The sequence below is a fragment of the Musca autumnalis genome, unplaced genomic scaffold (genome assembly GCF_047663935.1).
Source record: "Musca autumnalis isolate F117 unplaced genomic scaffold, ASM4766393v1 scaffold_4, whole genome shotgun sequence".
Classification (NCBI taxonomy): domain Eukaryota; kingdom Metazoa; phylum Arthropoda; class Insecta; order Diptera; family Muscidae; genus Musca; species Musca autumnalis.
Genome location: NW_027411977.1, coordinates 250824521 through 250848525, shown reverse-complemented (window position 1 = coordinate 250848525; position 24005 = coordinate 250824521). Strand labels below are relative to the sequence as shown.

At 34.6% G+C, this 24005-nt stretch overlaps 1 protein-coding gene across 2 annotated transcripts in view; it reads left to right on the top strand.

The window, feature by feature from the left end:
• The window catches only part of CrebA (Cyclic-AMP response element binding protein A), a 220645-nt gene that overhangs the window by 167434 nt on the left and 29206 nt on the right, over window positions 1-24005 (top strand). Inside the window, exon 1 of one of the 2 annotated variants that reach the window (XM_073984693.1) lies at window positions 20734-22531. The exons of the other annotated variant lie outside the window; for it this stretch is intronic. Coding sequence (XP_073840794.1) covers window positions 22475-22531 — 57 coding nt within the window. The 5' untranslated portion in view covers window positions 20734-22474. Of the gene's footprint in view, window positions 1-20733; window positions 22532-24005 lie in introns of those variants that run through there. 2 annotated transcript variants of the gene reach the window in all.

The window sequence follows — 24005 nt, the reverse complement described above, 5'->3', positions numbered from 1 at the left end:
GTGAAGGTCTTACGTTATTATACCTGAGTGAGTGGCTTTGTAACGATAATTGTGCTATTTTTATAAATGTTATAAATATTTAAGCAACTAAAACGATTCAATTGACATGGATTTCTTCGGGAATACATATATCCTTGAATTCATATATTTCATCTATATATATATATATATAAAAATGGTGTAAAAAATGTATAGTAATTCATAAAATGAGAACGGCTAGGCCGATTTCTGTAAAATTTTTTGTCAGTTATTCGTATTTTCGAGGAGAAGGTCTTTACGGAAGAAAATTTTGGAAAATCTCTCTGGAGAAGTCGGAAAATTGGAAAAATCGAAAATTGAGTTTTTGTATGAAATTTTATTCCTTAATAGCGAGACGAAGTTCGCCGGGTCCGCTAGTTTCATATAATTTTATTTCTAATTTTCAGTTTTTAAAAGCGATTTTTCATTAACATATTTCTGTAATGCTTCTGTTTGGTTATTGTGGTTATTCTGTTAAATAAAACCACATATGTATGTCTTGTCTTTACATGTCAGTATGCCTTTAAATTCAGTTCAATGCCCTCAAGCTAACCCGGCGTTTACAAATGTCAGTATTGCAAGACAATAGCAAAAATACAAACCTTTTTCACAAATACATTTATAAATTTTTAAATATGTATAGAGAAAAATATGAATGTATTGGTGAAAATGGTTTGTAACTTTGCTATTGTCTTGCCAATACTGTCTGTGTTTAAACGCCTAGTAAAGTAGAACTGTAGAAGACAGCATCCACAAAATTTTCCCAGTAAGCCGAATAAGAGTAGATTTCCAGATCCTTCGTTACTTTAATTTGTATTTCCAATTGTCGATACCACGCTTTTTGATCTCGTCTTCCGGTTGTTTACTCCATCGATGTCTTGGCCTTCCTGCTGCTTTTCATGTTCATATGCATATCTAGTGGGAACATCTTCGTCCATTCTGATGACATAACCTAGCCATCATAAACGACTAAAATTTTTCTCAAATTCATTCAATATCAGTGTTTTGAAACTTCCGCTATTGATTTAATTGTAACAAAAGTATGAATTTCAATACAGAAATGAAACTGCTTACTCAGTCAAAATTGGACTCTGTTGGGTCCGTTTTTTGGGGGAGAATCGGTGATCGTCCGCAGGATGTGTAAATCGCAGTAAATATACACACCAGCTACGAATTGAATAAAACGCGAAAAATACGAGGGATACGAGTTTCAGAGAAACGCCCAAATGTTTATGATTCCTGATGAGATTCATTACGCTCCTTAAACACCCAATGTCACGGGAATTAATATAGTGATCTATCAATCTTCTTTCTATACACAATATTTTTAACTTTAAAAAAGTCCCAACAAAGATATTTATTTTCCACACACCGTATATATACGGTAAATTATATTTAAAAAAACCGAATGCAGTAAATGTTTTCCCTTTAAAAGCTACGCCACTGTTTCACTGCTTGGTGTTTGATGTTTTACTGGGCACAGTGATATTGAGATGAGATTACCAAACAAAACTGCCCTTTGGCATTAGTTTTGTGTTGAAAATATTGTTTTTAAAGGTTAATATGCGTTTGAGTCGCTGACTAGACTGTTGGCATGTATATGTATGTGTGTAAATTAAAATATTCAATGTTGTTTGTTGTCGAAGTTGCCGTTGTTGTTGTTGTCGTGTTAAGAAATTTCATTAATACCAAATGTTTTGTCAATCACAAGACAAAGCAAACGAAGAAATTAACAAAACAAATCCTAAACAGCGTTTAGATCATTTATTCTTCTGCTGCCTGTGTGTTTGTCGGTTTGATAGTTACCGAAACCAAAAATATTTACTCACTTGCTGCTTTAAGCCGCAACAAAAGAGGTGAGTTCGTCTTTCACACTCTGGCTACTGGCTGCCTGCCTTAATATTGTTGTTGCTCTTACTTTTGACCACAATGGTAACCAGAAACAAGTTGACAACATATTTAGTTAGTCCATTCACATGTAACACTAAAGATATTTTTGCTTATTTGGGTTCTTGAATGTTTTTACTGTGAAAATTCTTGAATAACAGGCGGCCTTCAAAACATATTTAACAAATATTTAATAAAGCCAAACTACGCATAACGTCGTACAAGTGGACGGTATTGTTCTTGACTAATATGTGTCTAAGCCAAGCAATTGCATTTTTGAAATAAAGATAATATAACACAGAATAATTTGTTTACGCTGCTTGCTTTTCACATGGGTCACATTTTGCAAATTAAATTATAAAATCTAACATCTTAACTGTATTCTTTAAAAGTGCTTAAACAGAACGTGTACGAATTTTATAACGAAAACTTGTCTGAAATGCCCAAAGACGTAATTCCAAGCTAAAATTATTATTTGAACAAAACTGATGGTGTCATTCCCATTCGTACCTTATTGATTATAGCCAAAATGTTCGCCCTCATAAGATTTATAAAATAGTTTTCATTTTATAAAGTTTTTTGCTTCTCCTGTAAACCAAAGGTTTTTTTGAGTTACATCTTTGGGCATTTCAGGTAACGATATGTATTTATGTACTAATTTTTACTCAGAAGCATTTCAATGTTTTTTAATAAAAATGTCTTGCGACATCTTCTAAATGATTCTGTATAAGATTTGAAATGTTGTTGTATTCCAAATATCTCTTGTACACAAATGCAAAATTTAATGCTACTAAACCTCTTGCCATATGTTTAGACTATGTTGTCATTTTGATACAATAGATGTCAAATAAATCGAGATAATGCACTTAATCATCGTATAAGTGTATAGTCTAAACTAAGCTCAATACTTAGATTCATGTATGTACATCGAAATGCATATCGTCGGTGTCATGCTTAAGTGTTCCATACACCATTTTTGACTTTTTGAGATACATATGGTTTCTATGGTTTTACATTTTTTCAGCAATGAAGCTAATATTTTAAAAACTTACAAGTTTAAAAACACATTTAAAAAATCAGAACATTAATTTTCGATTTAGAAGTTTTTAACTTATTAAAGCAAAGATGAAAAGAATTTTTGTCAATTTTTTCCATATGGTGTACAATATTTCACATTTGTGTCATAAGTGTGGATATGGAACAAATCGTCAAAAATTATATTTTTAAAAAATTCTCTATAACTTTTATATTCCAATACATATTCTTCTATATTTTTACAAATTATAGAACATATTTGCAAAAATATAGAAGAATATGTATTATTAATAATTCAAGTCAAAAATATAAATATTTTCTGTAGTCATCTCCACGCAGTTGCAACGCGAAACATTAAAATGCGATTATTTCACAACGGGAAAACGGCGTATGGCTTAAGAATGACACCGACGATATGTTGTCCGAAGTCCAAGGTGGCTTTGTAATATGTATGATAATAGTTGGTAGAATATTGGTTTAAACCAGTATACATATACATATGTATTAGACCGGGGCGATTTGAAACCCTTTATGGGCCCTTCGCGTTTCTTATTCCTGGGATTGAACTGAGCAAAAAAGTCCACTAGAGCATAGGTCTACGGTGAAAATCGAGCCTCCCGATTTTGACCCTAAGTTTTTTATCCACGTTTTTGGACATTTTGGCATATAACAGCCAAACCATTGAGATTTTCGACCAAACACAAGGGCAAAAATTGTAGCCAAGACTGTAATTAAGAACTCCGTAATACACTGTGCTACAAAAGTTGACCAGAACAAAATTCAAACGTTCTGATGCAAAATTACATGGTGTTGGGATCCATGGACAACGACAATGCCTTTAGTTCGTTTGGGTCACTCCGTTTTATTTTTTATAACGGTAGTGCCATTTATCTACATTTTTCGAAAAGTTTGCATCTTCTCAAGGCCAAAATTGCCTGAAGGAGCGTTGCAATGCTCTTGCGATGTATTAGAGAGTTCTTAACTACAGTCTTGGCTACAATTTTTGTCCTTGTGTTGGATCGAAAATCTCAATGGTTTGGCTGTTATATGCCAAAATGTCTAAAAAATGTGGATACAAAATTTAAAGTCAAAATCGAGATGCTCGATTTTCACCGTAGACCTATGCTTTAGTAGATTTTATTGATCAGTTCAATCCCAGGAATTAGAAACGCGAAGGGTCCATTTACAAATCGCCCCGGCCTAATATGTATGTAGTATTAGTATTTCGTATTTCAGATCATGATATTTAAAAAAAATTAGACATTATTGACGATTTCCCAAACACTTTGGTAGGGTAAATGTTATTCGAACATTACCAAACTAAACGGTGTATCTCAATGTGTTTTTGGTGGTGGTTTGTTTATTGTGTGTCTCCGACAAAGTATTCTTCCTCTTTTTTTCCTGACGCGGCTATAACGGTAAGGTCAATGAATTCTTATATTTCTACCAAATATTGGCGTTGTTGCTGTTGTTGTTTTTGTGTAAAAGGCATATTTGTTATACAGCATGTAATATGTATGCATGTGTTTGTATAGTTGTGATTTAGTAAATATGTACCCCTTGGATGCCTAAAACCCAGTGAGACTAACTGTGTTTTTAATATAATTACAGGTTTTGATCGAAACGATCAACAATGAAAGTACGCTGCACGTGCTTAGTTACAATCATTATGTTCACATTTTTTTCTAATACGGCAATGACATCAGTGTTATTGTTCGACATTTGTTGATACAATACCTTCGACTCATTTCAAAACGACTGCAATTTTACAAATAAATGCACTACTAAAAACAATATTTTTAAAAATAAGAAAATCATGATATTGAACTCTTTATAATACTAGAGTAAAGAAAGAGGGAGAAAAATTAGCTTACACAAGCAAACGGATCTTGAAAATATGACTACTCATTTGCATAACTTTAGAATAAAGCCCCAAAGGGGCCACAGTATTAATAATTAATGTACGACCCGTCGAGTACGACATACATACACAAACATACCTATGTATAAACACGCCTGTATAATCAAGAATACCAAGAATAGAGCCTGCGGTAAAGAAGTCGAATAAAAAACATACAGAAAATTTTCGAAAAAATGTTCGATTAGTCATTCTTCTATTTCTCCGCAATCAATGTTTAAAAGCGTTTGAAAAGAGTTGTCGGACAAATTCACAAACACACACATGAAAGGCTCTAAGCTAAATGATTTTCAAAAAATTCACTGAATAGGAAAGCGTTACTTCATGAATAGAGTCAAAAGAACATAGTCATAATTTTCAGAACCATTGAAAGTGTCAAGAAAGCCTGACTGACAACAATGTCCGAAGCAAGAAAAAAAAAGCAGCGTGAAAACTTTACCGAACTTGTTAGCCAAAAACAATCTACGACTGCGTACATGCCCACCACTTCACAGTGGTATGACGACGCACAGTGGCATACAAAGAATGCCGATTGTCTCAAGAATCTACACTTTATGAACATTATCCAACAACAAAAACTAACGTGGTCTATATTCCTAAATACTTTGGTATGTATGTAAGTAGTTTGGGGTCTAAAATGTATTTATATCGTTGTAAGCCATGCACATGCCGTTCATTTCTAAATTAATTTTAAGCATGACTTTCTTTATTTGAAATTATTTTTATGAGCAATTTTTGTTGTTGTTGTTCTTGCTCTGGCTTCGTCTAGGCTGACAATTGTCTGTTACCAACAGCAACAACAGCTCTGGCTGCCTACAATGGTAGAAGTACGAATAGGTTCATTAAAATTAGGACGTGGAATAATTAAAGTTTTTGTCAATTTTAAAACTACACTCACACAATCTCACCAACACAACCGATACGACCAAGAAGCAGAAGAGCAGCGAAAACGTTAAGTTAATCATAAAAATGAAATAAAATTAAATTTAAAACAAAGCAACAGCCACAGCAAATGAATGCGAATGCAGGCAGCAACAACGACGACAGGCATAAAATAAAAGTGATAAGTGTTTCGACGAATGTGTGCATCTGTATCGGTGAGTTATTTACTATAACTCGTACTGGCACTACTCACTCCCACTTTCGTGCTAAACAATAATTGTGGTAACGATGATCGTGGCGTTGATGGTGCTGGTGGTGGAGGTAACAGTCATTACGAGTACTACCAATTCGTGATTGTTATTTAAGTCATCACTTTGTTTCAGTTTCATTACGTTCGACATTTGCTCGGAATACCCAAAAACCCCGCAAAGTCATCATAACTTCAACACCCTCCCCCACAATCAATTAAACGTGTAGTGAAATGTGAGCATTTTGGTTTCGATGATTTTTTTTTTGGTCAGTTGTCCCGTAATTTCAGCTTAGTATTCATCAAATGCAACAAATGGATGATAGGATAAAGAATTCTGATTCTGAATAGGATGTAGAACAAATGCATGCTGAAAAATGCGTCATATACATATATGTATGTTCATTAGGGTGACCAGAAAAAAAACAATTGTTTTTTCGGATTTCCTACCCCCTAATTTTTTCATTTGATCGAAAAGCCTTATATGACATGTTATGGCGGTCGGTTAACATTAACCCTGCCCAACCTAGTGATCTTTGTTTCCATAATAATTTGTATGGGACCAAAGGTGCATTTTCACCAAAATTATCTAAATGGCACAATTATGGTCCGATCGATGAAAAAACTTTACCTGTTCATTATTGTGGCTAAAAACGATTTCTATTAAAAAATCGGATTGGATGTTGATATAGCTCCAATATGCATATTTGACTGATGTTGGGTATTTTTGGCCCTAAAGGCTTCAAACTTAAAATACGTTTGGGCAAAATATTACGAAGTCTAAAAACATTATTTCCATGACGCATATTTTTTATCGTATCAAAGTGTATATACCCTTATTAGTCTAAAGTAGCGTTTTCTTAACCCTGGAACCGATCTCCGAAGTTTCCATTGAAAATCATAATTCGCTTTGCGTCGTTTCACTTTGAGTCGCATCTTTTTTTTTGAACGTATTAACGACGCAAAACGAGATCTTGGTGTATATAAAAAGGTAAATAAGTTAAGCCAAATAAACAAAAATCAAGAGAGCTGTGTCGGCCTACTTCTTCGAGTCCCTTTCCCTCAAAAAGTTCTAACTTTTTAGCCGCAATGCACAATAATGTTTTTTGCAGATCGTTTATAGCAAATACCCCTTGTGATCCTAATTAAAACATTCTAATTGTCTTTATACCCTCAGCATTTATGCTAACGAGGGTATATACACTTTCATACGGGCAAAATGTGCCTCATCGAAATAATGGTTTTAGACCCCAAGAAATGTGTTTCAGACAATTTGGAGTCGATTGAGCAATGTCCGTCCGTATGTCTGGCTGGCTGGAGCGCACGATAACTCTCGAACGGATAAACCGATACGGTTCAAATTTTGGCTTTCGTAATATTTTAGCCAAACTTAGTTTAAGTTCGAAGATGGGCTATATCGGTCCACTCCGTCCGGTACCTCCCCCACAAAAGTTCGAAAATTTTCGGAAAATTTGTGCGCACCATAACTCTTAAAGGGAGTAACCGATTTGGTCCATACTTTACCCATCGTGAAATGTGTACCAGACTTAAATAACGTTTCAATATGGACTCAATCGGTCCACTCCTTCGGACCTCCTTTCGGAAAAGTTCAGTTTAAGGTCATCTCTCGAATCGCTTTGATTTTTGTTTTAGCAACTTGTATTCACTGCACTCCATACGACGGTACAAGTTTCATCAGAGGCAAGTCCATACTTCCCGAGAAAATAGCCTGAAAGTTGCAAAAAACCCCTATGACACCGTGTGAGGTGGTTGGAGCGCAAGATAACTCTCGAACGGATGTGCCGATTCGGTCCAAAATTTGGCCTTAGTAATATTTTGTCCAAACATAGTTTAAGTTTGAAGATAAGCCATATCGGTCCACTCCTTCAGGTACCTCCCCCACAAAAGTTCAAAAATGTTCGGAAAAATTGTTCGTACGGTAACTCGTGAAGGGAGTGGCCGAATTGGTCTATACTTTACACATCCTAATATATCTATCAGATATAGATTAGGTTCAAATATGGACTATATTTGTCCACTCCATCCGGTACCACCCACACAAAATTTCGGATAAGTTCACTTTAAGACCTGCAATCATCACTTTGATTTTTGTTAAAGCAACTTGCATTCGCTGCCTCAATTACGATGGTAATTTTTTTTCAGGGGCAAGTGCATACTTCTTGAGCAAACAGCCCGAAGGATGTAAAAACCCTCTATGGCACCATATGCAGTGGCTGGAGATCCACTTCCATAATGATCAATGTCGATCCATTCCTTTAAGTATCTCCTCCGTAAAACTTTTGATCTTTAATTTTTGTCGGTTCATACATTATTGTCGGTTCATACATCCAAAATTTTTAAAACCCCCTAAATACATACATACGTTTTTGGGAAAAAATTTTTTCAATATACACAGGTTGAGGGTATATCTCTGTCGGCAAAGCCGACTGATACTTTTTTACTTGTTTTTTTTTTTTTAATTCCATACTAAAATGGCAAATGCGCACTATAACTCTTCAAATGAGTGACCGATAAAGTATAAACTTCGAATTTGTAATATTTCTTTTAAAATTAGACTTCGTCCAAAGGTGGACTGAATGGTGTATTTCTTTTAGCTTCACTTCTCACTTCACACCTCAAGCATTTTGTTCACCTCATTTAATCTTATTTTGCGAATTTCTTGGGGCTAAGATTCCTTAGTATATTTAAAAAGAAGAGTACACCATAGTCCGTTCATAAAATACTCAAAAAAATAAGGGTAAATGGGGTGAACAAAATGCTTGAAGCGTGAAGTGAGGCGTGAAGTGTGTCTCAGAACATACCCGAATATTTCTATTAAATATAAATCAAGTTTGAAGATGGACTATACACTTTCAGCTTACACGGTAAGTTCAAAATGTTTTTGCATTCAGTGTAAGATCTTGATTCTGCTGTTTTTGCATGTAGACCTTAAGGGGAAGTCCACGTGTCCCGAGATAAAAATTCCGAGTATAAATGCACAAAATTGTAAGTTTAGGTCCAGAATACTATAATTCTCCTTTAGGGCTTCTAACAAAAATAGGTAAAATTAACCAAGCAAATACAAATGGTCTCTAATTCTGTATGTTTAAGTACAATCAATGTAGACTCTTCACTTCGATGTTCAATATGGGCATTTTAACCTAATTAACGGCTAAGAAGAAACCATTTGAGGTCATTAATTCAAAAGACATAGGAAGCAAGCTAATAATGTATGTAACGTTGTTTTACCTGGAAGGCTAACCAATCTAAATCATGATCAGATCCACAGGATCAATATTTGCATAAAACTTGGTCCTGCTGAGGCGGTGTGAACTTCCCCAGGAAAAATAAAATAAATTGTTGGCCTCAGGACGACAAGTCATATATTCTCTGCCAATTTAAAATCAATCCGAGAAGACGTTTTAAAATATATTTAAAGCTGTTTTTCGTATTATAAAGATACCTTTGACTTTTGAAGAGTCATAATACACACATTTTTATATACCCAAAAAATGAGGTAAGGAAACACTTGAAATGACATCAACCCGAGAAATGAAATCGATCAATATTTTTTTTCTTTTCATATTTACTAAACAAAAAGTGTGAGGTTGAATTGTTTTGGAAATGCAAACACACAATTACAAGAAATATAAAAACAGATAAAGTAAACAATGTTTGTATTGAACCGAACAACAAAAATTTTCATTTATTTCCTAGTCAGTCATACACACCTTAATTTTTCTTCTTTTCTCTAGATTAATGCCAAGAGTTGAATAACATTTTCCGGCTTTTGAGATGTTGAATCGGAACACAGTACGAAAAATTGAACATCCATTCTGTCGTATTCATTCTATAAAATTAATTTCTTGTTCATATTTAACTTGTCATATTCGATTCATCTGTGTATACATTCATACATATGTACATCTGCACCTATCAACGAAATACAAATGTATCTGCAGCAGTATCTCATCCTATTGCTACAAAGAAATAAACAACAATAACAATAATAACTACGATCGATGTGAAACAAATATTTACCAATTCTTTCTCCCAAAAACGAAGCGAATGAAAACAGAAACCTGTTGTACGTCGACAGCCCGTCTCAATTTTTAATTTTATATACGTTTATATATTTTTAATATATTTCACATTATTTATTAAGCGGAGTATAATGAGAAAAGCGTAACATTAAAAAAAACATATTTTTGGCTGCGTTATGACGAACTATTATATAAAAGAAAGTTGGTTTTTTATTCGTTTCGTTTTCTGCTGTAATTGTTTTTGTTGCTAGTCACTTTTGTCTTAATCATTTTCAGTTAAAAGAGATCATTAGTCTTCGTTCGATAATAACATTGGCAATAGATACAACAATTGTGTGAGCTCAAAGACGTTTTCTACCACTTGGTGCCGTTGAGGAGGGCTTGTATGACTGTGGGGTGTTTTGTCGGAAAAAATACATGTGAGCGATACACAAATCCAAAGTATACGGGTAATGATTGGATTTGGTTGTGGATATGCAGCAGGCAGGCAGTAGTCTATTCGTCCCACTTTGAACTGCCCTCAAGGTGGCAGCATCGGCAGTATTCGACAATCGGTAGTCAGCTAAAACATTATGAAGCGTGAAAAAACAATATTTAATATGTTTTTGTTGTTTGCTTGTATGTTTGTATCCTGCATTTCACCATAGAACAATAGACCAGGATATATTAATGAGGGTCATTTCTCTTATATCGAATGTGATTAGGTGACAGCGCTGACAATGACACCACCAACAAACAACACATTTCTAGGAACCCCAAAACAAACAGCAGCAAATGCTTGTCACGATCAAAAGGTCCTTACAAATTCTCTTTGTAGAAAAAAATTAATGCACAAATTTTTACAGGTTGTGTTTTTTGCAATTGTATTGTATCTCTGTAGTGTCACATGGTTAACGGTTTTTCTTTTTTAGCAATTTTTTAGTTTCTTAGGCGAGAGCGAAGAGGAAGGAGCTCGTTCCCCTCTGTACTCTCCCAAAACCTCAACATTTCCTTAAGGGGTTACCTCTACTTGTCACTTTCGAAAAAAAAATATTATTGGCTTATTTTGAAGTACAGGTAGTATAGAGTATGCCGCGAAAAAAATTTCAACACGATCGGTGCAAAATTGCCTGAGATATGAGCATTGGAAGGGAACAATTTATTGTGATTTGTATGTAGCGTGGAAACTTCAAACGGGTGTTTCTCGAAATGACTTTTTTAAAGTCGGTCCCAATGATAGCTTGAAAACGAATCGATCGATCTTCATATATTTTGGTGAGCTAATTATATACATAAAAAGCTTGTCCTTAAGCGAGACAGTTTATTTTAATTTTTTGCACGAATTTTGGACAAAAAACTGTCAATTTTTTCGTTAACATTTTTTTCGTCACATTTTTTTTAAATCGATCTTTTAAAATTCTGTTTCGCTTAAAGACAAGACTATTAGGTTCTTAAAACGCCCACAAAAATATACGAAGTTCGGCCCATCCGTTTTCGAGCTAACGTTGGCACCGCAAAACGCTTTTATAAAAAAGGGTTTCGCAGGTAGCCATTTACCACAAGAGTAAGCAACGTTTTTCAACAACAATTCCAGAGGTAGTTTAAGATGTGCTCTTACAGCATAAAATATCTACCTAAAAATATTGGTAGTTTCTTTGAAAAAAAAATCATGAAAAATGAGTTTTTTTGGCCTACACAACTAGGGGTAACCCCTTAAGAAAGTTTTCACCGTGTGTTAATTTTACACAATTGAAGTCCAAACTGAAAAAAAATAGTCGGAAGATTCGCAACTTGGTGTATATTATTATACCTTCCACCATAATATGGAGGGTCATTCAGTTTCCCCTATAAAGTATATATACATATTCTTGATCAGGGTAAAATTCTAAGTCGATATAACCATGTCCGTCCGTCTGTTGAAATCAAGATAAGGCTCACAATTTTTTAAGATAGAGCTTTGTAATTAGTTATAGGAGTTTCTATTGCTCCTAAGATGTTTGGTATTGCAAATGGGCTATATCGGTCCACGTTTTAATATAACCCCCATAGAACGGTAACACCCGATTTTAGGTACTTTAAAGGTTTTAGCAACATTATCACACCGAAATGGCTGAATTTTGGTATTTAGTCTTCGTTGGGGGTATACAACTTTCCCCCAGAAATTGGGTCCACGCCTTCGTATAGCCCCATAGAACGGTACTTCCCGATTTCCGGTATTTTGAAGATGGTGGCCTCAACATTCGACCGAAATGGCTGAAATTTGGTATTTAATGTTCATTTGGGGTATAAAACTTTCCATATGAAATTTGTCGGTATAGGTCTACGTTTTCATATAGCTCCCATAGATCGGTACCTCCCGATTCCTCCGATATGGCTGAAATTTGGTATTTAGTCTTCGTTGGTTGTATACAACTTTCCCTCCGGGAATTTTTGGTACAGGTGCACGCCTTCATTTAGCCCCCATAGAACGGTACCTCCCGATTTTCGTAGTTCCAAAGGTTTTGATGTCAATATCCCAACGAAAGACTGAAGTTTGTTATTTATTCTTCCATGAGCTTATAAAATATTCCAGAGGAGAATCATCAGTATAGGCCCACGTCTTTGTTTATCCACTCCGGTGGAGTGGGCTGATATAGTTCTTATTCGAAACAAATCTATGTCTGGAAGAAATATTACGAAAAACAAAAAATCGGGGGATCCGGTCGAGTGTTATTGAGCACTCCAGTCATACAGACGGACGGACATATCTTAATCGACTCCAAATTGTCTGAAACTGATTTCTTAAAAACAAAAACTTAAAACTCCTACCCCCTAATTTTTATACCCTACACTACCATGTGGTAAGGGGTATTATGTCTTTGTGCATTAGTTTGTAGCATGCAAATGGAAACGAGATAGACGCATAGTTCCTTTTAGGGATATACATAGAATCACTCTCTGAGTCGATTTACGCATGTCCGTCTGTCTGTCCGTCTGTCCATGTATTTTTGTAAACAAAGTACAGGTCGCATTTATTGTCCGATTCGCATGAAAATTGGGGAAGATAGTTTTTTTTTGGCTATATATGTCCGATTTCAATTAAATTTGGAATGTGCGACGGTATTTAGTCTAGAAATAAGTGTGTTCAATTATATAGAAATCGGTTGAGATTTGGATATAGCCCCCATATATATTTTCGCCCGATTTAAGGAATATATGTCCGATTTCAATTAAATTTGGAATGTGCGACGGTATTTCGTCTAGAAATAAGTGTGCCAAATTATATAGAAATTGGTTCAAATTTGGATATAGCTCCCATATATATTCTCGGCCGATTTTAGGTATTTGATGCACGAAACGCAATAAAAATTGGAATGTTTGCCGGGATTTGGCCTAGAAATAAGTGTGCCAAATTATATCGAAATCGGTTCAGATTTGGATATAGCTCTCATATATTTTCAATGAAATTTGGACTATGTGACGGAATTTGGTCTACAAATAAATGTGAAAAATTATATAGAAATATGTTCTGATTTGGATTTAGCTCCCATATATATTTTACATATTCACAGTGATGTAGGGTGTTATATAGTCGGCCACGCCCAACTTTGATCCTTTCCTTACTGGTTTCCATTTGATCCAAATACCTTATATATGCAATTTTATGGCGATCGGGTAAGGTTAACGCGTGTCAACCTTGCGATCTTTGTTTCCATAGTAATTTGTATGGGGCCAAGGTGAATTTTCACGAAAATTCGCTAAAGTAGTAGAATTCTGTAACTCATTTTAGAGTTACCGATAAAAATCGGTAAAATTAAAACGCAAAATTATAAATGAAGAAACCAATAAAAGTTGACAACAGTGTTGATATCGGTAGGACTTAACGACAATTTCGTTTTGGTTGTAAACTTAACGAAAAAATTCTTTAATTACCGAAATTTTAAGCATTTTAATTTTACCGATATTTGTCGGTAACCCGAAAAATGAGTAACAGAATTCCACTACAGTTCATTGTTGTGGCTAAAAAACGATATCTACAAAAATGTATGATGATCGGTTAACGATAACCCGTGCCCCGAACGGTCTTTATTTCCATAGTACTTTGTATGGGAACCAAAGGTTAATTTTCAGGAAATCACTCTACAGGGCACAAGTATATTCTAATCGATGGAAAAATTTAACAGTTCATTGTTGTGGCAGTAAAATGGCCATTTATAGGTAATTTGTAGGATTCTCTTTTTAGCCACAACAATGAACTGGTTAATCCGTGCCAAACCTGAACCGATCGCCATATTTCATAAATAAGGTTTTTAAATCAAATGAAAAAAATTAGGGGTTAGGAGTTCCAATTTTTTTCAATCTAGTGAATATACGCTCGTATAAAAATAAAGCATAAATTTTATATCAACCCTATCCGTCAGACGGAAATAAATATCCATCTCATTTTAGATCACACCTTTCATATACTTGTAGCACAAATTTCCGACACTCATCCAAAGTTGAGAGATCTTCAGTAATTTTTGAATGGAGTTGAGGATCTGACCGAATAGGACACCAATAATGTTTTGAGATGATCGAAATTTCCAAACCCCCGCCTATATATCTCGTGACTACCCGAACAATCAACCCTCTCATTTTAATATAGTCATGCCATGTTGCATATATTTATGGGTTGCCACCACGGTAGAGAGGTAGGCACACCCGCTTTGCGCACTGAATGCCAGTGCCAGACAACATCACATTTTCAACGGTGGTAAAATAGCCCTCAGCCTAATGTTGGGGACATTTCGTGGGTATTTCAGACTTATAGTACGTTTATACATAACCGGATTTAACAAACCCACTGGGTTTTAAATGTCAATTCCATTACATATACGTCAAACAAATCCTCATGAAGAAGGTTAACCCTGCAAAATCCTATAATATAAACATGGCCTTATAAAACTTATCTACAAGATTCCATATCATTTTGCTAATGTGAATCGGGTGCATTCATTGATATGAGACAAGTCTCACTTCTCCCTTCGGGGATACATGTGGGAACATATTCATTTAAGGATCTGACAGATAAAGAACATTAGAAATCGAAATAAGAAAGTTAGGCCTTCTGATAATCCTGACGATTAGTAGTAAAAATTATATATTATAATTATAGCTCTGTTCTTTTACGTGCAAGAGTCTGCAATTATTACCACTTTTTAATCGAAAAGCAGTTTACAACTTTTTCTACTTTTGCCGGTTTTACCATTTCCAAACGTAATGGAACAGACCATGTATTATAATTATATTATATTAACCGATAGTTTCATCTTGAAGCTTCAAAACCTGTTTAAAGCGTTAACTTATGTAAATGCCTATCAGCATACCTAGCTATACAAAGACAATCTCTGTGAATGACATGAAAATTCAAGTACGAATGTATTCGATGAATTTATTCTGTGCAACAGGTAGCTGAAACAATGCCTTTATTGGTAACGGCTTTGTTTTAGCTCGATCGCTTTTTTTTTGTGAAAGAGTTAGAGTGAAAACTAATTAAGATGAGAAACCGCAGGAAAACAATGCTGAAATAATTTAACAAAACTCTAATGTGTTGGGAAAATGAGCTACAAATCACAATGTTTAAAATGTAATGAAATTTGACGATTAATTTGTATCAGTGATTTTATTCACGTCGACCGATATGTCTGCATTGGATAAGTTAATGAGATTAGGCTTTGGGAGACATGCAACACATAAATATTCGTCGTACATTTTATAAAAAGTCTTAAAAACCTTATTGCTCTAAGCCACTATTCTATTGTCAATTGCTATTCCCTCCACAGTAAAAGTATTGGGTTCGTTCATCAACCTGTTAAAATCACGGTAGAGGTAGTCTTATGTTGGATCAAGCTGTGCTTGGTTTGACAGTATTTATATCCCTCATATATGCCCACCGACCAAAATTATTTTGAGGTCTTCATATTATATCACCTTACCCGATTCGGGTTCTTCTTTTGTGATTTTGGGTATTTGCAAGTTAAAAGTCCCCTGTACCATGTACACACATACATATGAATACTCGTATTGTAATAATTGTAATTTATTTGGATTTACCCAAGCGACTGTCAAAACGGTGAATTCCCGTTCATGAGATAATCATTGTGAAGAATCCCCACTCTGAGCTAAAATGATAACATTCATTTATGTATGTCAGAATGTGCTATATATACACATCAGATACAACAACAGTAGTAGTAGTATTAGTAGCACCATGCCTAATAATTGCATGTTTCACCATTATTTGTTTTTTTCTATGGAGAAAAACAACCTTCATACACCTCACCCTGTAAACACCTGTTGTACAAGTGGACGGGTCAGCGAACGAATGTATGAGGGACAAGTGCACTCGCTCGATCAGTGTGCATTGAGACTGAAGCTGAGAGAAAGTCAACATGGAATGACAAGACGGTGTTTCTTACATCTTAGGGCCGAGATTATAGTCAAATGCATTCAGTATGGGTGCATCATCATATACCTCATACACGTGTTTGTGTGTCTGTTAAGATGTATTTCTCCTTGTGTATAGTCCAAAAGTGATAAAAAACGAAAGGTTAGAACCCGTTTGCACTGGTGTTGTTGTAGTTGTTTGCTGGTTCAGGTTATAAAAGTCATTTACACTTGCAACCCTAACCTTTTTCTGATTGTTAGTCAGGTCGGCATGCTCATCAATAAAAATCTCAATTGTCATCCTCAGATGAGTGTGTGTGTGCGTGTTTATAGCCAAATACACATTCATATATTATCCAGACGGACTCCCAAGCAGAAAAAAACATTTTCAAATGTAGGACACCTTCGAAAAAAATCAATCTTGCCTCTTTAGTACATAAGATTGGCTTGTAGAGAGCGATGAAAAGAGAAGCAAAGAGAAACAAAATTGATCATAAACTGGAATTCACAATTGAGGTTTGTTCGTCTGGGAGATACATTTTTATGTATGTATGTATATGATTGGACGAGTGTATACACTAGAGATCAAAAGTGTTAACATGAACTTATGGAAAGTGAAATAATGTTTAGATATGAACTTTATTTAATTCGGGTTTAAGCACTCATATGGGGCACACTAATGTAAACACGATTATAATCTGTCTTTGCTCAATATTCAGTAATGATATAGTTCAGAGTTAAAAATGTTAATGCCACATTAAAAAAAAATATTATATATAATAATTAAATATGGAATTTTCAATTTCTGTTTTAGTATTTTTTAATAATATTCCCCTTAATAATAAGCAATTTATCATTTAAATAATGAAATATGTATCTTTTCTTATTATAAATATAATCGCGCGGTGGCAACACTAATCACAAAAAAATCCCTCGTTTGCATATTTGCTGTGACGAATAGCCAGCCGAGTGCTAAATATGTAGCATGGTTGTCGATTATGCGTAGCACAAAAATAAATATGCGGTTGGTTTCCACCCAAGGCAAATTGAACAGGTGGTGCTGCCGACTTATTTTGAATATATTAAATCAAAATTTTCTTTATGCTAGCTGGTGTGACATCACAACCTGTTCAGTATGCCTTGCCCCCATTTATTTATATATTTTATACCTACTATGATCCTAATGTTCTCTAAGATATTTATCTAAAACCCTTAAAATTTTTTTATATCCATCAAGAAATGTTGAGCTTTACCTATTACGTACATTCTCTTAAATTAATTAAATTTTGTTACTGTTTGCATAGTTTTGGTTACGAGTGTATTGTTTTTTATATTTTCTTTCTATTATAATCTCCATGTTATTTCTTGTGTTGTAAGCATTTTTCTCAAGAAAGTGTAAGAGAATTGAAAAAAAAAAACAAAAACATACAATAAAACAATACAACCACATTCACTTAAAAGCTTATCGAACAAGCTAATGATTGGAAACTTATTTGGGTTTTTCCAACACCGTCAAGGGATTTTTTGTATCTGCATACTATTGACAATAAGGCTATCCCATTACGTTTGGGTTTCAGAGTGTTTGGAAACATCTACCTCATTATTACTTCTTTTTATCTTTTCTCTGGCTCAGAAAGCGATATACGCTGGAGAACGTAACAAAAATTGAGACCATGCTCACTATCCATTATGCTCATTTCTGAAATATTTCTGCTGTAAACACTTTTTTCTTTCCTCCATATATGGATTGTGGTGTGTTACACAAGCCATCATTATTATTATGCCGCCACTGCCACTTTAAAAACCGGATCTCTTCAACGTTTTTTCATAATAAATTTTGAGATTAAAAAGTACATTCACTTTATACCACAAAAGAGCAAAAAAAAAAAAACAACATGAAAACAAATCGGATACTCATGCTAGTCGCTATTAATACCAATACCAAATTAAATATAAACGATATTGACGATTAATTACTGTTAGACACACAAATGTCTACTACTAGAGATTTGTTGTGATGCAGACAACCGCTGGGCAGGGATTTTGGTGCACTACATCGGATAGGTCAATCAGTAAAGAGACTTGACTATTGTCTTGATTCTATAAACATGGAAATTAATGATTCTGCAAACTTGACCGGTGCTACAACCGGCCATCAGAAAAGAATTATCCAAAGGAATTAGACATTTGCACTTCTCAAAAGGGGGCCCAATTAGTCTTCGCTATATATAGGGTGAATTTTGCATTTTTCTTTCATTATACCTACTTTGGAAAACTCATAAATCTTTTCAACCTTACCAAATCAATAATTTCCCATATGCTGTTATGTTTTATAGGCTAGTATTCACAATTCAGACATATGTCCAATCCAATATGTTTTTCATGGTCCACACATCCGATTTTTATACCCACAGACTTTAGGCTAAAGAGGGTATATATACGTTGACACGATGAAAATGTGCCTCATCTAAATAATGGTTTTAGACTCTAAGTATGTTTGGACGAAATTCGTTTCAGACAATTTGGAGTTGCTTTCGCCATGTCCTTCCGTCTGTCTGTCCTGCTGGCTGGAGCGCACGATAACTCAAACGCACATTTTTGGCGCAAATGCAGTTTAGGGATTCTTGTCGGATCGGCATGACATTTTTTGCAGCAGGTTGTGGTCACGGTCCACTTTGCGACGGTACAATTTTTTCGGGGGCAAGTCCATATTTCCTAAGATAAGGTCCCCAAAAGGTCTAAAATGCCTAGTGGTCCAGTGACCAGATTCAGTCCAAATTTTGTAAATCCTAATATTTTCACCAAACTTAGTTTAAGCTCGTATCGGCCTACTCATCCACTTTAAAGAAAAACAGTATATATTGGGTTTGTCCCTTTTCTTTGGATTGCAAAGACGACTGATACTCTTTTACTTATTGTTACTAGTGATTCATAGACTACTTTGATGTAAAGGGATTTTCTTTAGTGAATTAAAATGTTCATTATTTCAGAAGTTTCTGAAACAAATGAGGTCTAGTTATATGACTGATACAACTTTTTACAATTTCAAATATTCCAACAATATAATCAGGGAAATCATGAATATTTCCCTCGGAATTTTCCGCACGGAAAATAATTTTAAAAAGTTAAATTCTTTTAAAATCTATATTTTAAAACGTTGAAAACTATAAAAGTCACTTAATTTGGACATAAATATGAAAACAAAAACAAAAATGTGAAATTGAGGAAAGTGAACAAATTCCGCACGGAATTTTTATTCATGATTGCCCTGAAAGTGTTATTTGAATAATATAAATATATACTTTTTTACAATGTATTGATTCTTCTTGCAATGAATTGCGTTCAACTCAATACACATATTTCGATCATTGAAAACTAAGGAGTGTTGTGGATTTTCCAATTGTTGTGGCCAAGTTCTTGTTGTTTTTTATTAAAGCAATAATGCATTATAATGGAAAAATGACTTAATTCCATATAGATACAAAATAATTTTTAACTACATTCTGTAACATAGACAACATTTAGTTGGCCTTTTCTTGAAGGCAAATAAATACCTACGAACATTCACTTAATACATGTTAACAGGTTGAATCCCGAAAACAAACACTGATTCCGTTTGTGGCTTAAACGAGAGAAACTTGTTTTTAGGCATTTTCGACTGCATGGTGACTACTACCGCATTTTTAATGAATTAATATTAAAATTCATAGACTTAGAGCCGTATCATCTATCCGTGCTCACACACACTGGTAAACCAGTAAGCATGGTTAACCCGCAAGAGTAACAGTGAAAGAGCGTGTAAAACAGCGTGTTGGTCACAAAGAGTTTGAAAATGTAAAAAAATGTGACAACCGGCATATTTTATAAGACCGGTTAAAACGCAACAGGAATCCTCAGTCAACTATCACCATCGCCTTTATCACTCACCACTACTATGCAGAAAAAGGGCAGGGAAAGAACAAAACGCTGCCGATAATGAAAGAAACCCGTATAATGTTCCTCTGTACGGAAAGTCACACAGAAAACCCCGAAAATTTAAGTTATACTCACACAAAACATTCCTCACACAGATACTAAAAGGAAAATTAAGAGAATCTCACAAGGGAGGAAAAATTCAACCAAAGAGAGTATAGATTGCCTCTTTGATTAAATTTAAGTAAAATATATACTTCGCAGCTAGTCCAGCCATTGTTGGTGTGAGAAACCGTCATGCAATAATAAAACTAACTGACACACACACATGTATACATACATACATACAGCAACAATCAGAGATACTCTCACATAACGCTTGACTTTGCATTCAAAAGAATTTCACCGACATTTAGTTTAGTGGTGTTTCTGGTGGCAGTCGTACTTCGGACATTCTACCATTCACACAACAAGCAACAGTGTAAAGATAATTAAATAAACAACAACAAAAATAGTTTATAACTAATAATTATTATTAAATAAAAAATCCCCAACCCACAACACTCTCACAGTAAAGAAGAATAAATATTGTAACAACAACAGAAAAAAGTCACTAATTTATGTGTTATCTTTTCGCAAATAAAAAGTTCAAAATAAAAAAAAACATCAACTAATTATCGAAAAGAATGAAATAAGTCTATTAACTAATGCTCAAGTAGTGTGAAAGTATAAAATTGGAAACGGAAGTAGTGTGACCGAATGAACCCCTCCCACCCCCAAAACAAATCCGACCATCACAAGAAAAAAGCAAGGGAAGCAAGCAACAAACATGAAATGCATAATACATTCAAGTGAAACATAATTAAAATATACCACCACCATCCCTTCTCCACCAGCGACAGACCGACCGTCGTTGTCTCTCCTCTATAAATTAACGAATAGTGAAGATTGAATTATTCCAAACACAAAAATATTTTTTGTTTTTATTAAAAAAAAATACAAGTCCACTAAGAAAAAGAGAAACGGAAACGGAATAAAATAGAAAAAGAAGAATTAAATGAGAAACAACGGTTCATATTTAGTTTAGCAACAAGTGAATATTTTGAATGACAGCAGCCAAAACAACATACAGACACACACTCACGCACGGAATAGCAGACAGTCCAAGAGTCACCAAAGCAGAACCAAAAACCTCAAACGAGGAGAAGAACTCCACGCAAAAGAAGCCGTAAACACACAGACCATTTTCAGTCGACTGCAACATAAAGCAAATAAAACAATTCAAGGCAGCCAAAGAAGCACGACTTGGAAGCAACAGGTTTCAAACAGATTTCGCAGTAGTCCTCCACTACTTCACCCGCCAGCCAGTCCAGCGCCTCCACCGCCCCCAATTGCAAATGCAGCAACACAACACATTCCATCGGTGAATTTTGCCCAAAGGCCAGGCCAGACAAATGAATTGAAGAAAGTAGACAATCAGAGAGAGTGAGATGAGAGGAGCATTGCGAATCAACATCAAAGAAAAATAAATAAAAGTCGTCATACTATCATCCTGTGGTTGAATTAATAAAATTAGCAACATTATATAAAAGATAAACGGATTTTAACTAAAAAAACTGGGTTATAATTAACGGCAAGCCAGTCAGTCAGCCAACTCATTCATCTCTTGCATCAACAAATGATTTTATTATTGGCTGCATTTTTTGTTAGTTGTGAGGCGAAAACACAAACACCAGCTACTAAAAAAAATAAAATAATAATTGACTAAACAACAACAACAAAAGTAACGGCAAAACATGAATTTAATTGAAGCATAGAGAGCAACAATAACAACAACGCTGCTCACTTGAATTGCATGCAACTAGAGTGAGTACACACAACGCACATTCCATAAATAAAACCACAAGCAATAACAGCAACAACAACACCGAATTCAAGTGTGAGTGACAACAACAAGCCTGGTTTGTTTATTGTTGTAAGTGTGAGACGCATCCTCTAGATCCGACACCAACATATTACTTGATGTATTAGCTCAGCAGTGCCAGATACAACACCAATTTCTGCCCTCGATCACTGAACGACGAGGCCATCAATTCAACTTCTTTCATCTTTTTGATTACAATCAATTTTGTCAAAATTCCTTTCACCATGGAAACATTTTACGATGGCGATCTTAAGGATATATGGGATTCCGATTTAGATCCAGTAAGTACATATCACATATCATACTATTATACTTCAGTTTTTGACTAAGAAGCTTGTCAAAGCTATTAGGAATCTAAGCCGAACAAAATTTATGACATTTTAATCCACCTTTTTTGTATATTTCACCAAACTAGCCACAATCTAGTTTTGGTGCCTACTCATAAATAATTAATTTATAATTAATGAAATGATTTACACATTAACACAAATTATTTTTGGAATTAGAACAAGTATTCAGTATTGATAAAGAAAGAAAAAACAACTGTAGACATCATACCTCCTCCTTTCGTTGGTGAAAAATGTTTTCCTTTTCTATCAACAAAATACCTACATATTCTTAGAAGCATTGCCGATACAAAGTAGTAACTTTGTACCACAGCAGCAGAAAGTTGGCGGTCCTAGGAAGTGATAACCAAAAATAAAAAATCATAACATCAACCCCCATTCCAAAAGTGTTGGTGCTGACTGATGTTGTTGTTGTTGAATCCAAACTCAATTTACAGTTATTGTATTCTGTGGTACGACGACCACCAACAACTTGACATCGAACACTATTTCCTTATCAGCAAAAGGAAATGTTAGAGAGATTGTTGTATTTCATTTTTTCCAGTTCTAGTTTTGCTTTTCTAACAACAAGAATTGTGTCTTATTGGCACCAATGAGTGGGGGTGTGTTTTTTGTTCTTGTTGGTTTTCATCACTCTCAAGATATACAGAGTTTCTGATACAGGCAGACTTCGAAATATGCTGCTGAACAATTGTGTCGTTGAAATACATTATAGTGTACATCATATAACACCATCAAAGCGTAGGAAAGGAGGTTTGATGAAGAGATTAGAAAAAATATTCCAAATTTTGTAAAAGATTAAAAAGGATTCTTTAGTTGTGGGTGGGTGGACAAAACCTGGAAACGGTTGATAACAACGAATATTTTTTAGAATAAGAAAAAAAAAAAAAACAATTTTTGTGACATATTTTTGTCACATTATCCTTTCATAAGCCTATTTTATTTTATGTGTCCATCCTTGATGATATGTTAAATGAATTTTGCTTTAGAAATTCTTCCATATGTTACAACGATTAGACTAACGCGTGTGGGTATACACACGAAGCATGTCGTCACTCAAAAACAATCTCTGATTACTTAATTTCTATTAAAGATAAGGTTGGGTTCAGAAATCTTCTGAGAATGCACTTTTCATTTCAAATGCCAAACAACAGCAGTAGTAACAGGCTAAAATAGCGCAGTCACTGAAATCCGTGAGCTTATTGCTGGCCTCAGCATATCAGAATCGAATGACCTTAAGATAACATTTCAATTTTATTGATGCTTCAAAAAACAAAAAAAAAAAACAAAAAAAAATACTCAATGGAATCAAAAAGAAATCTTAATGTGGTTTAGTTGAATTTTTGTTTGTAATATTTGGACAACAATTATGGAGGATCATTTCAATTTTTACGAATCCTGTTAGTGT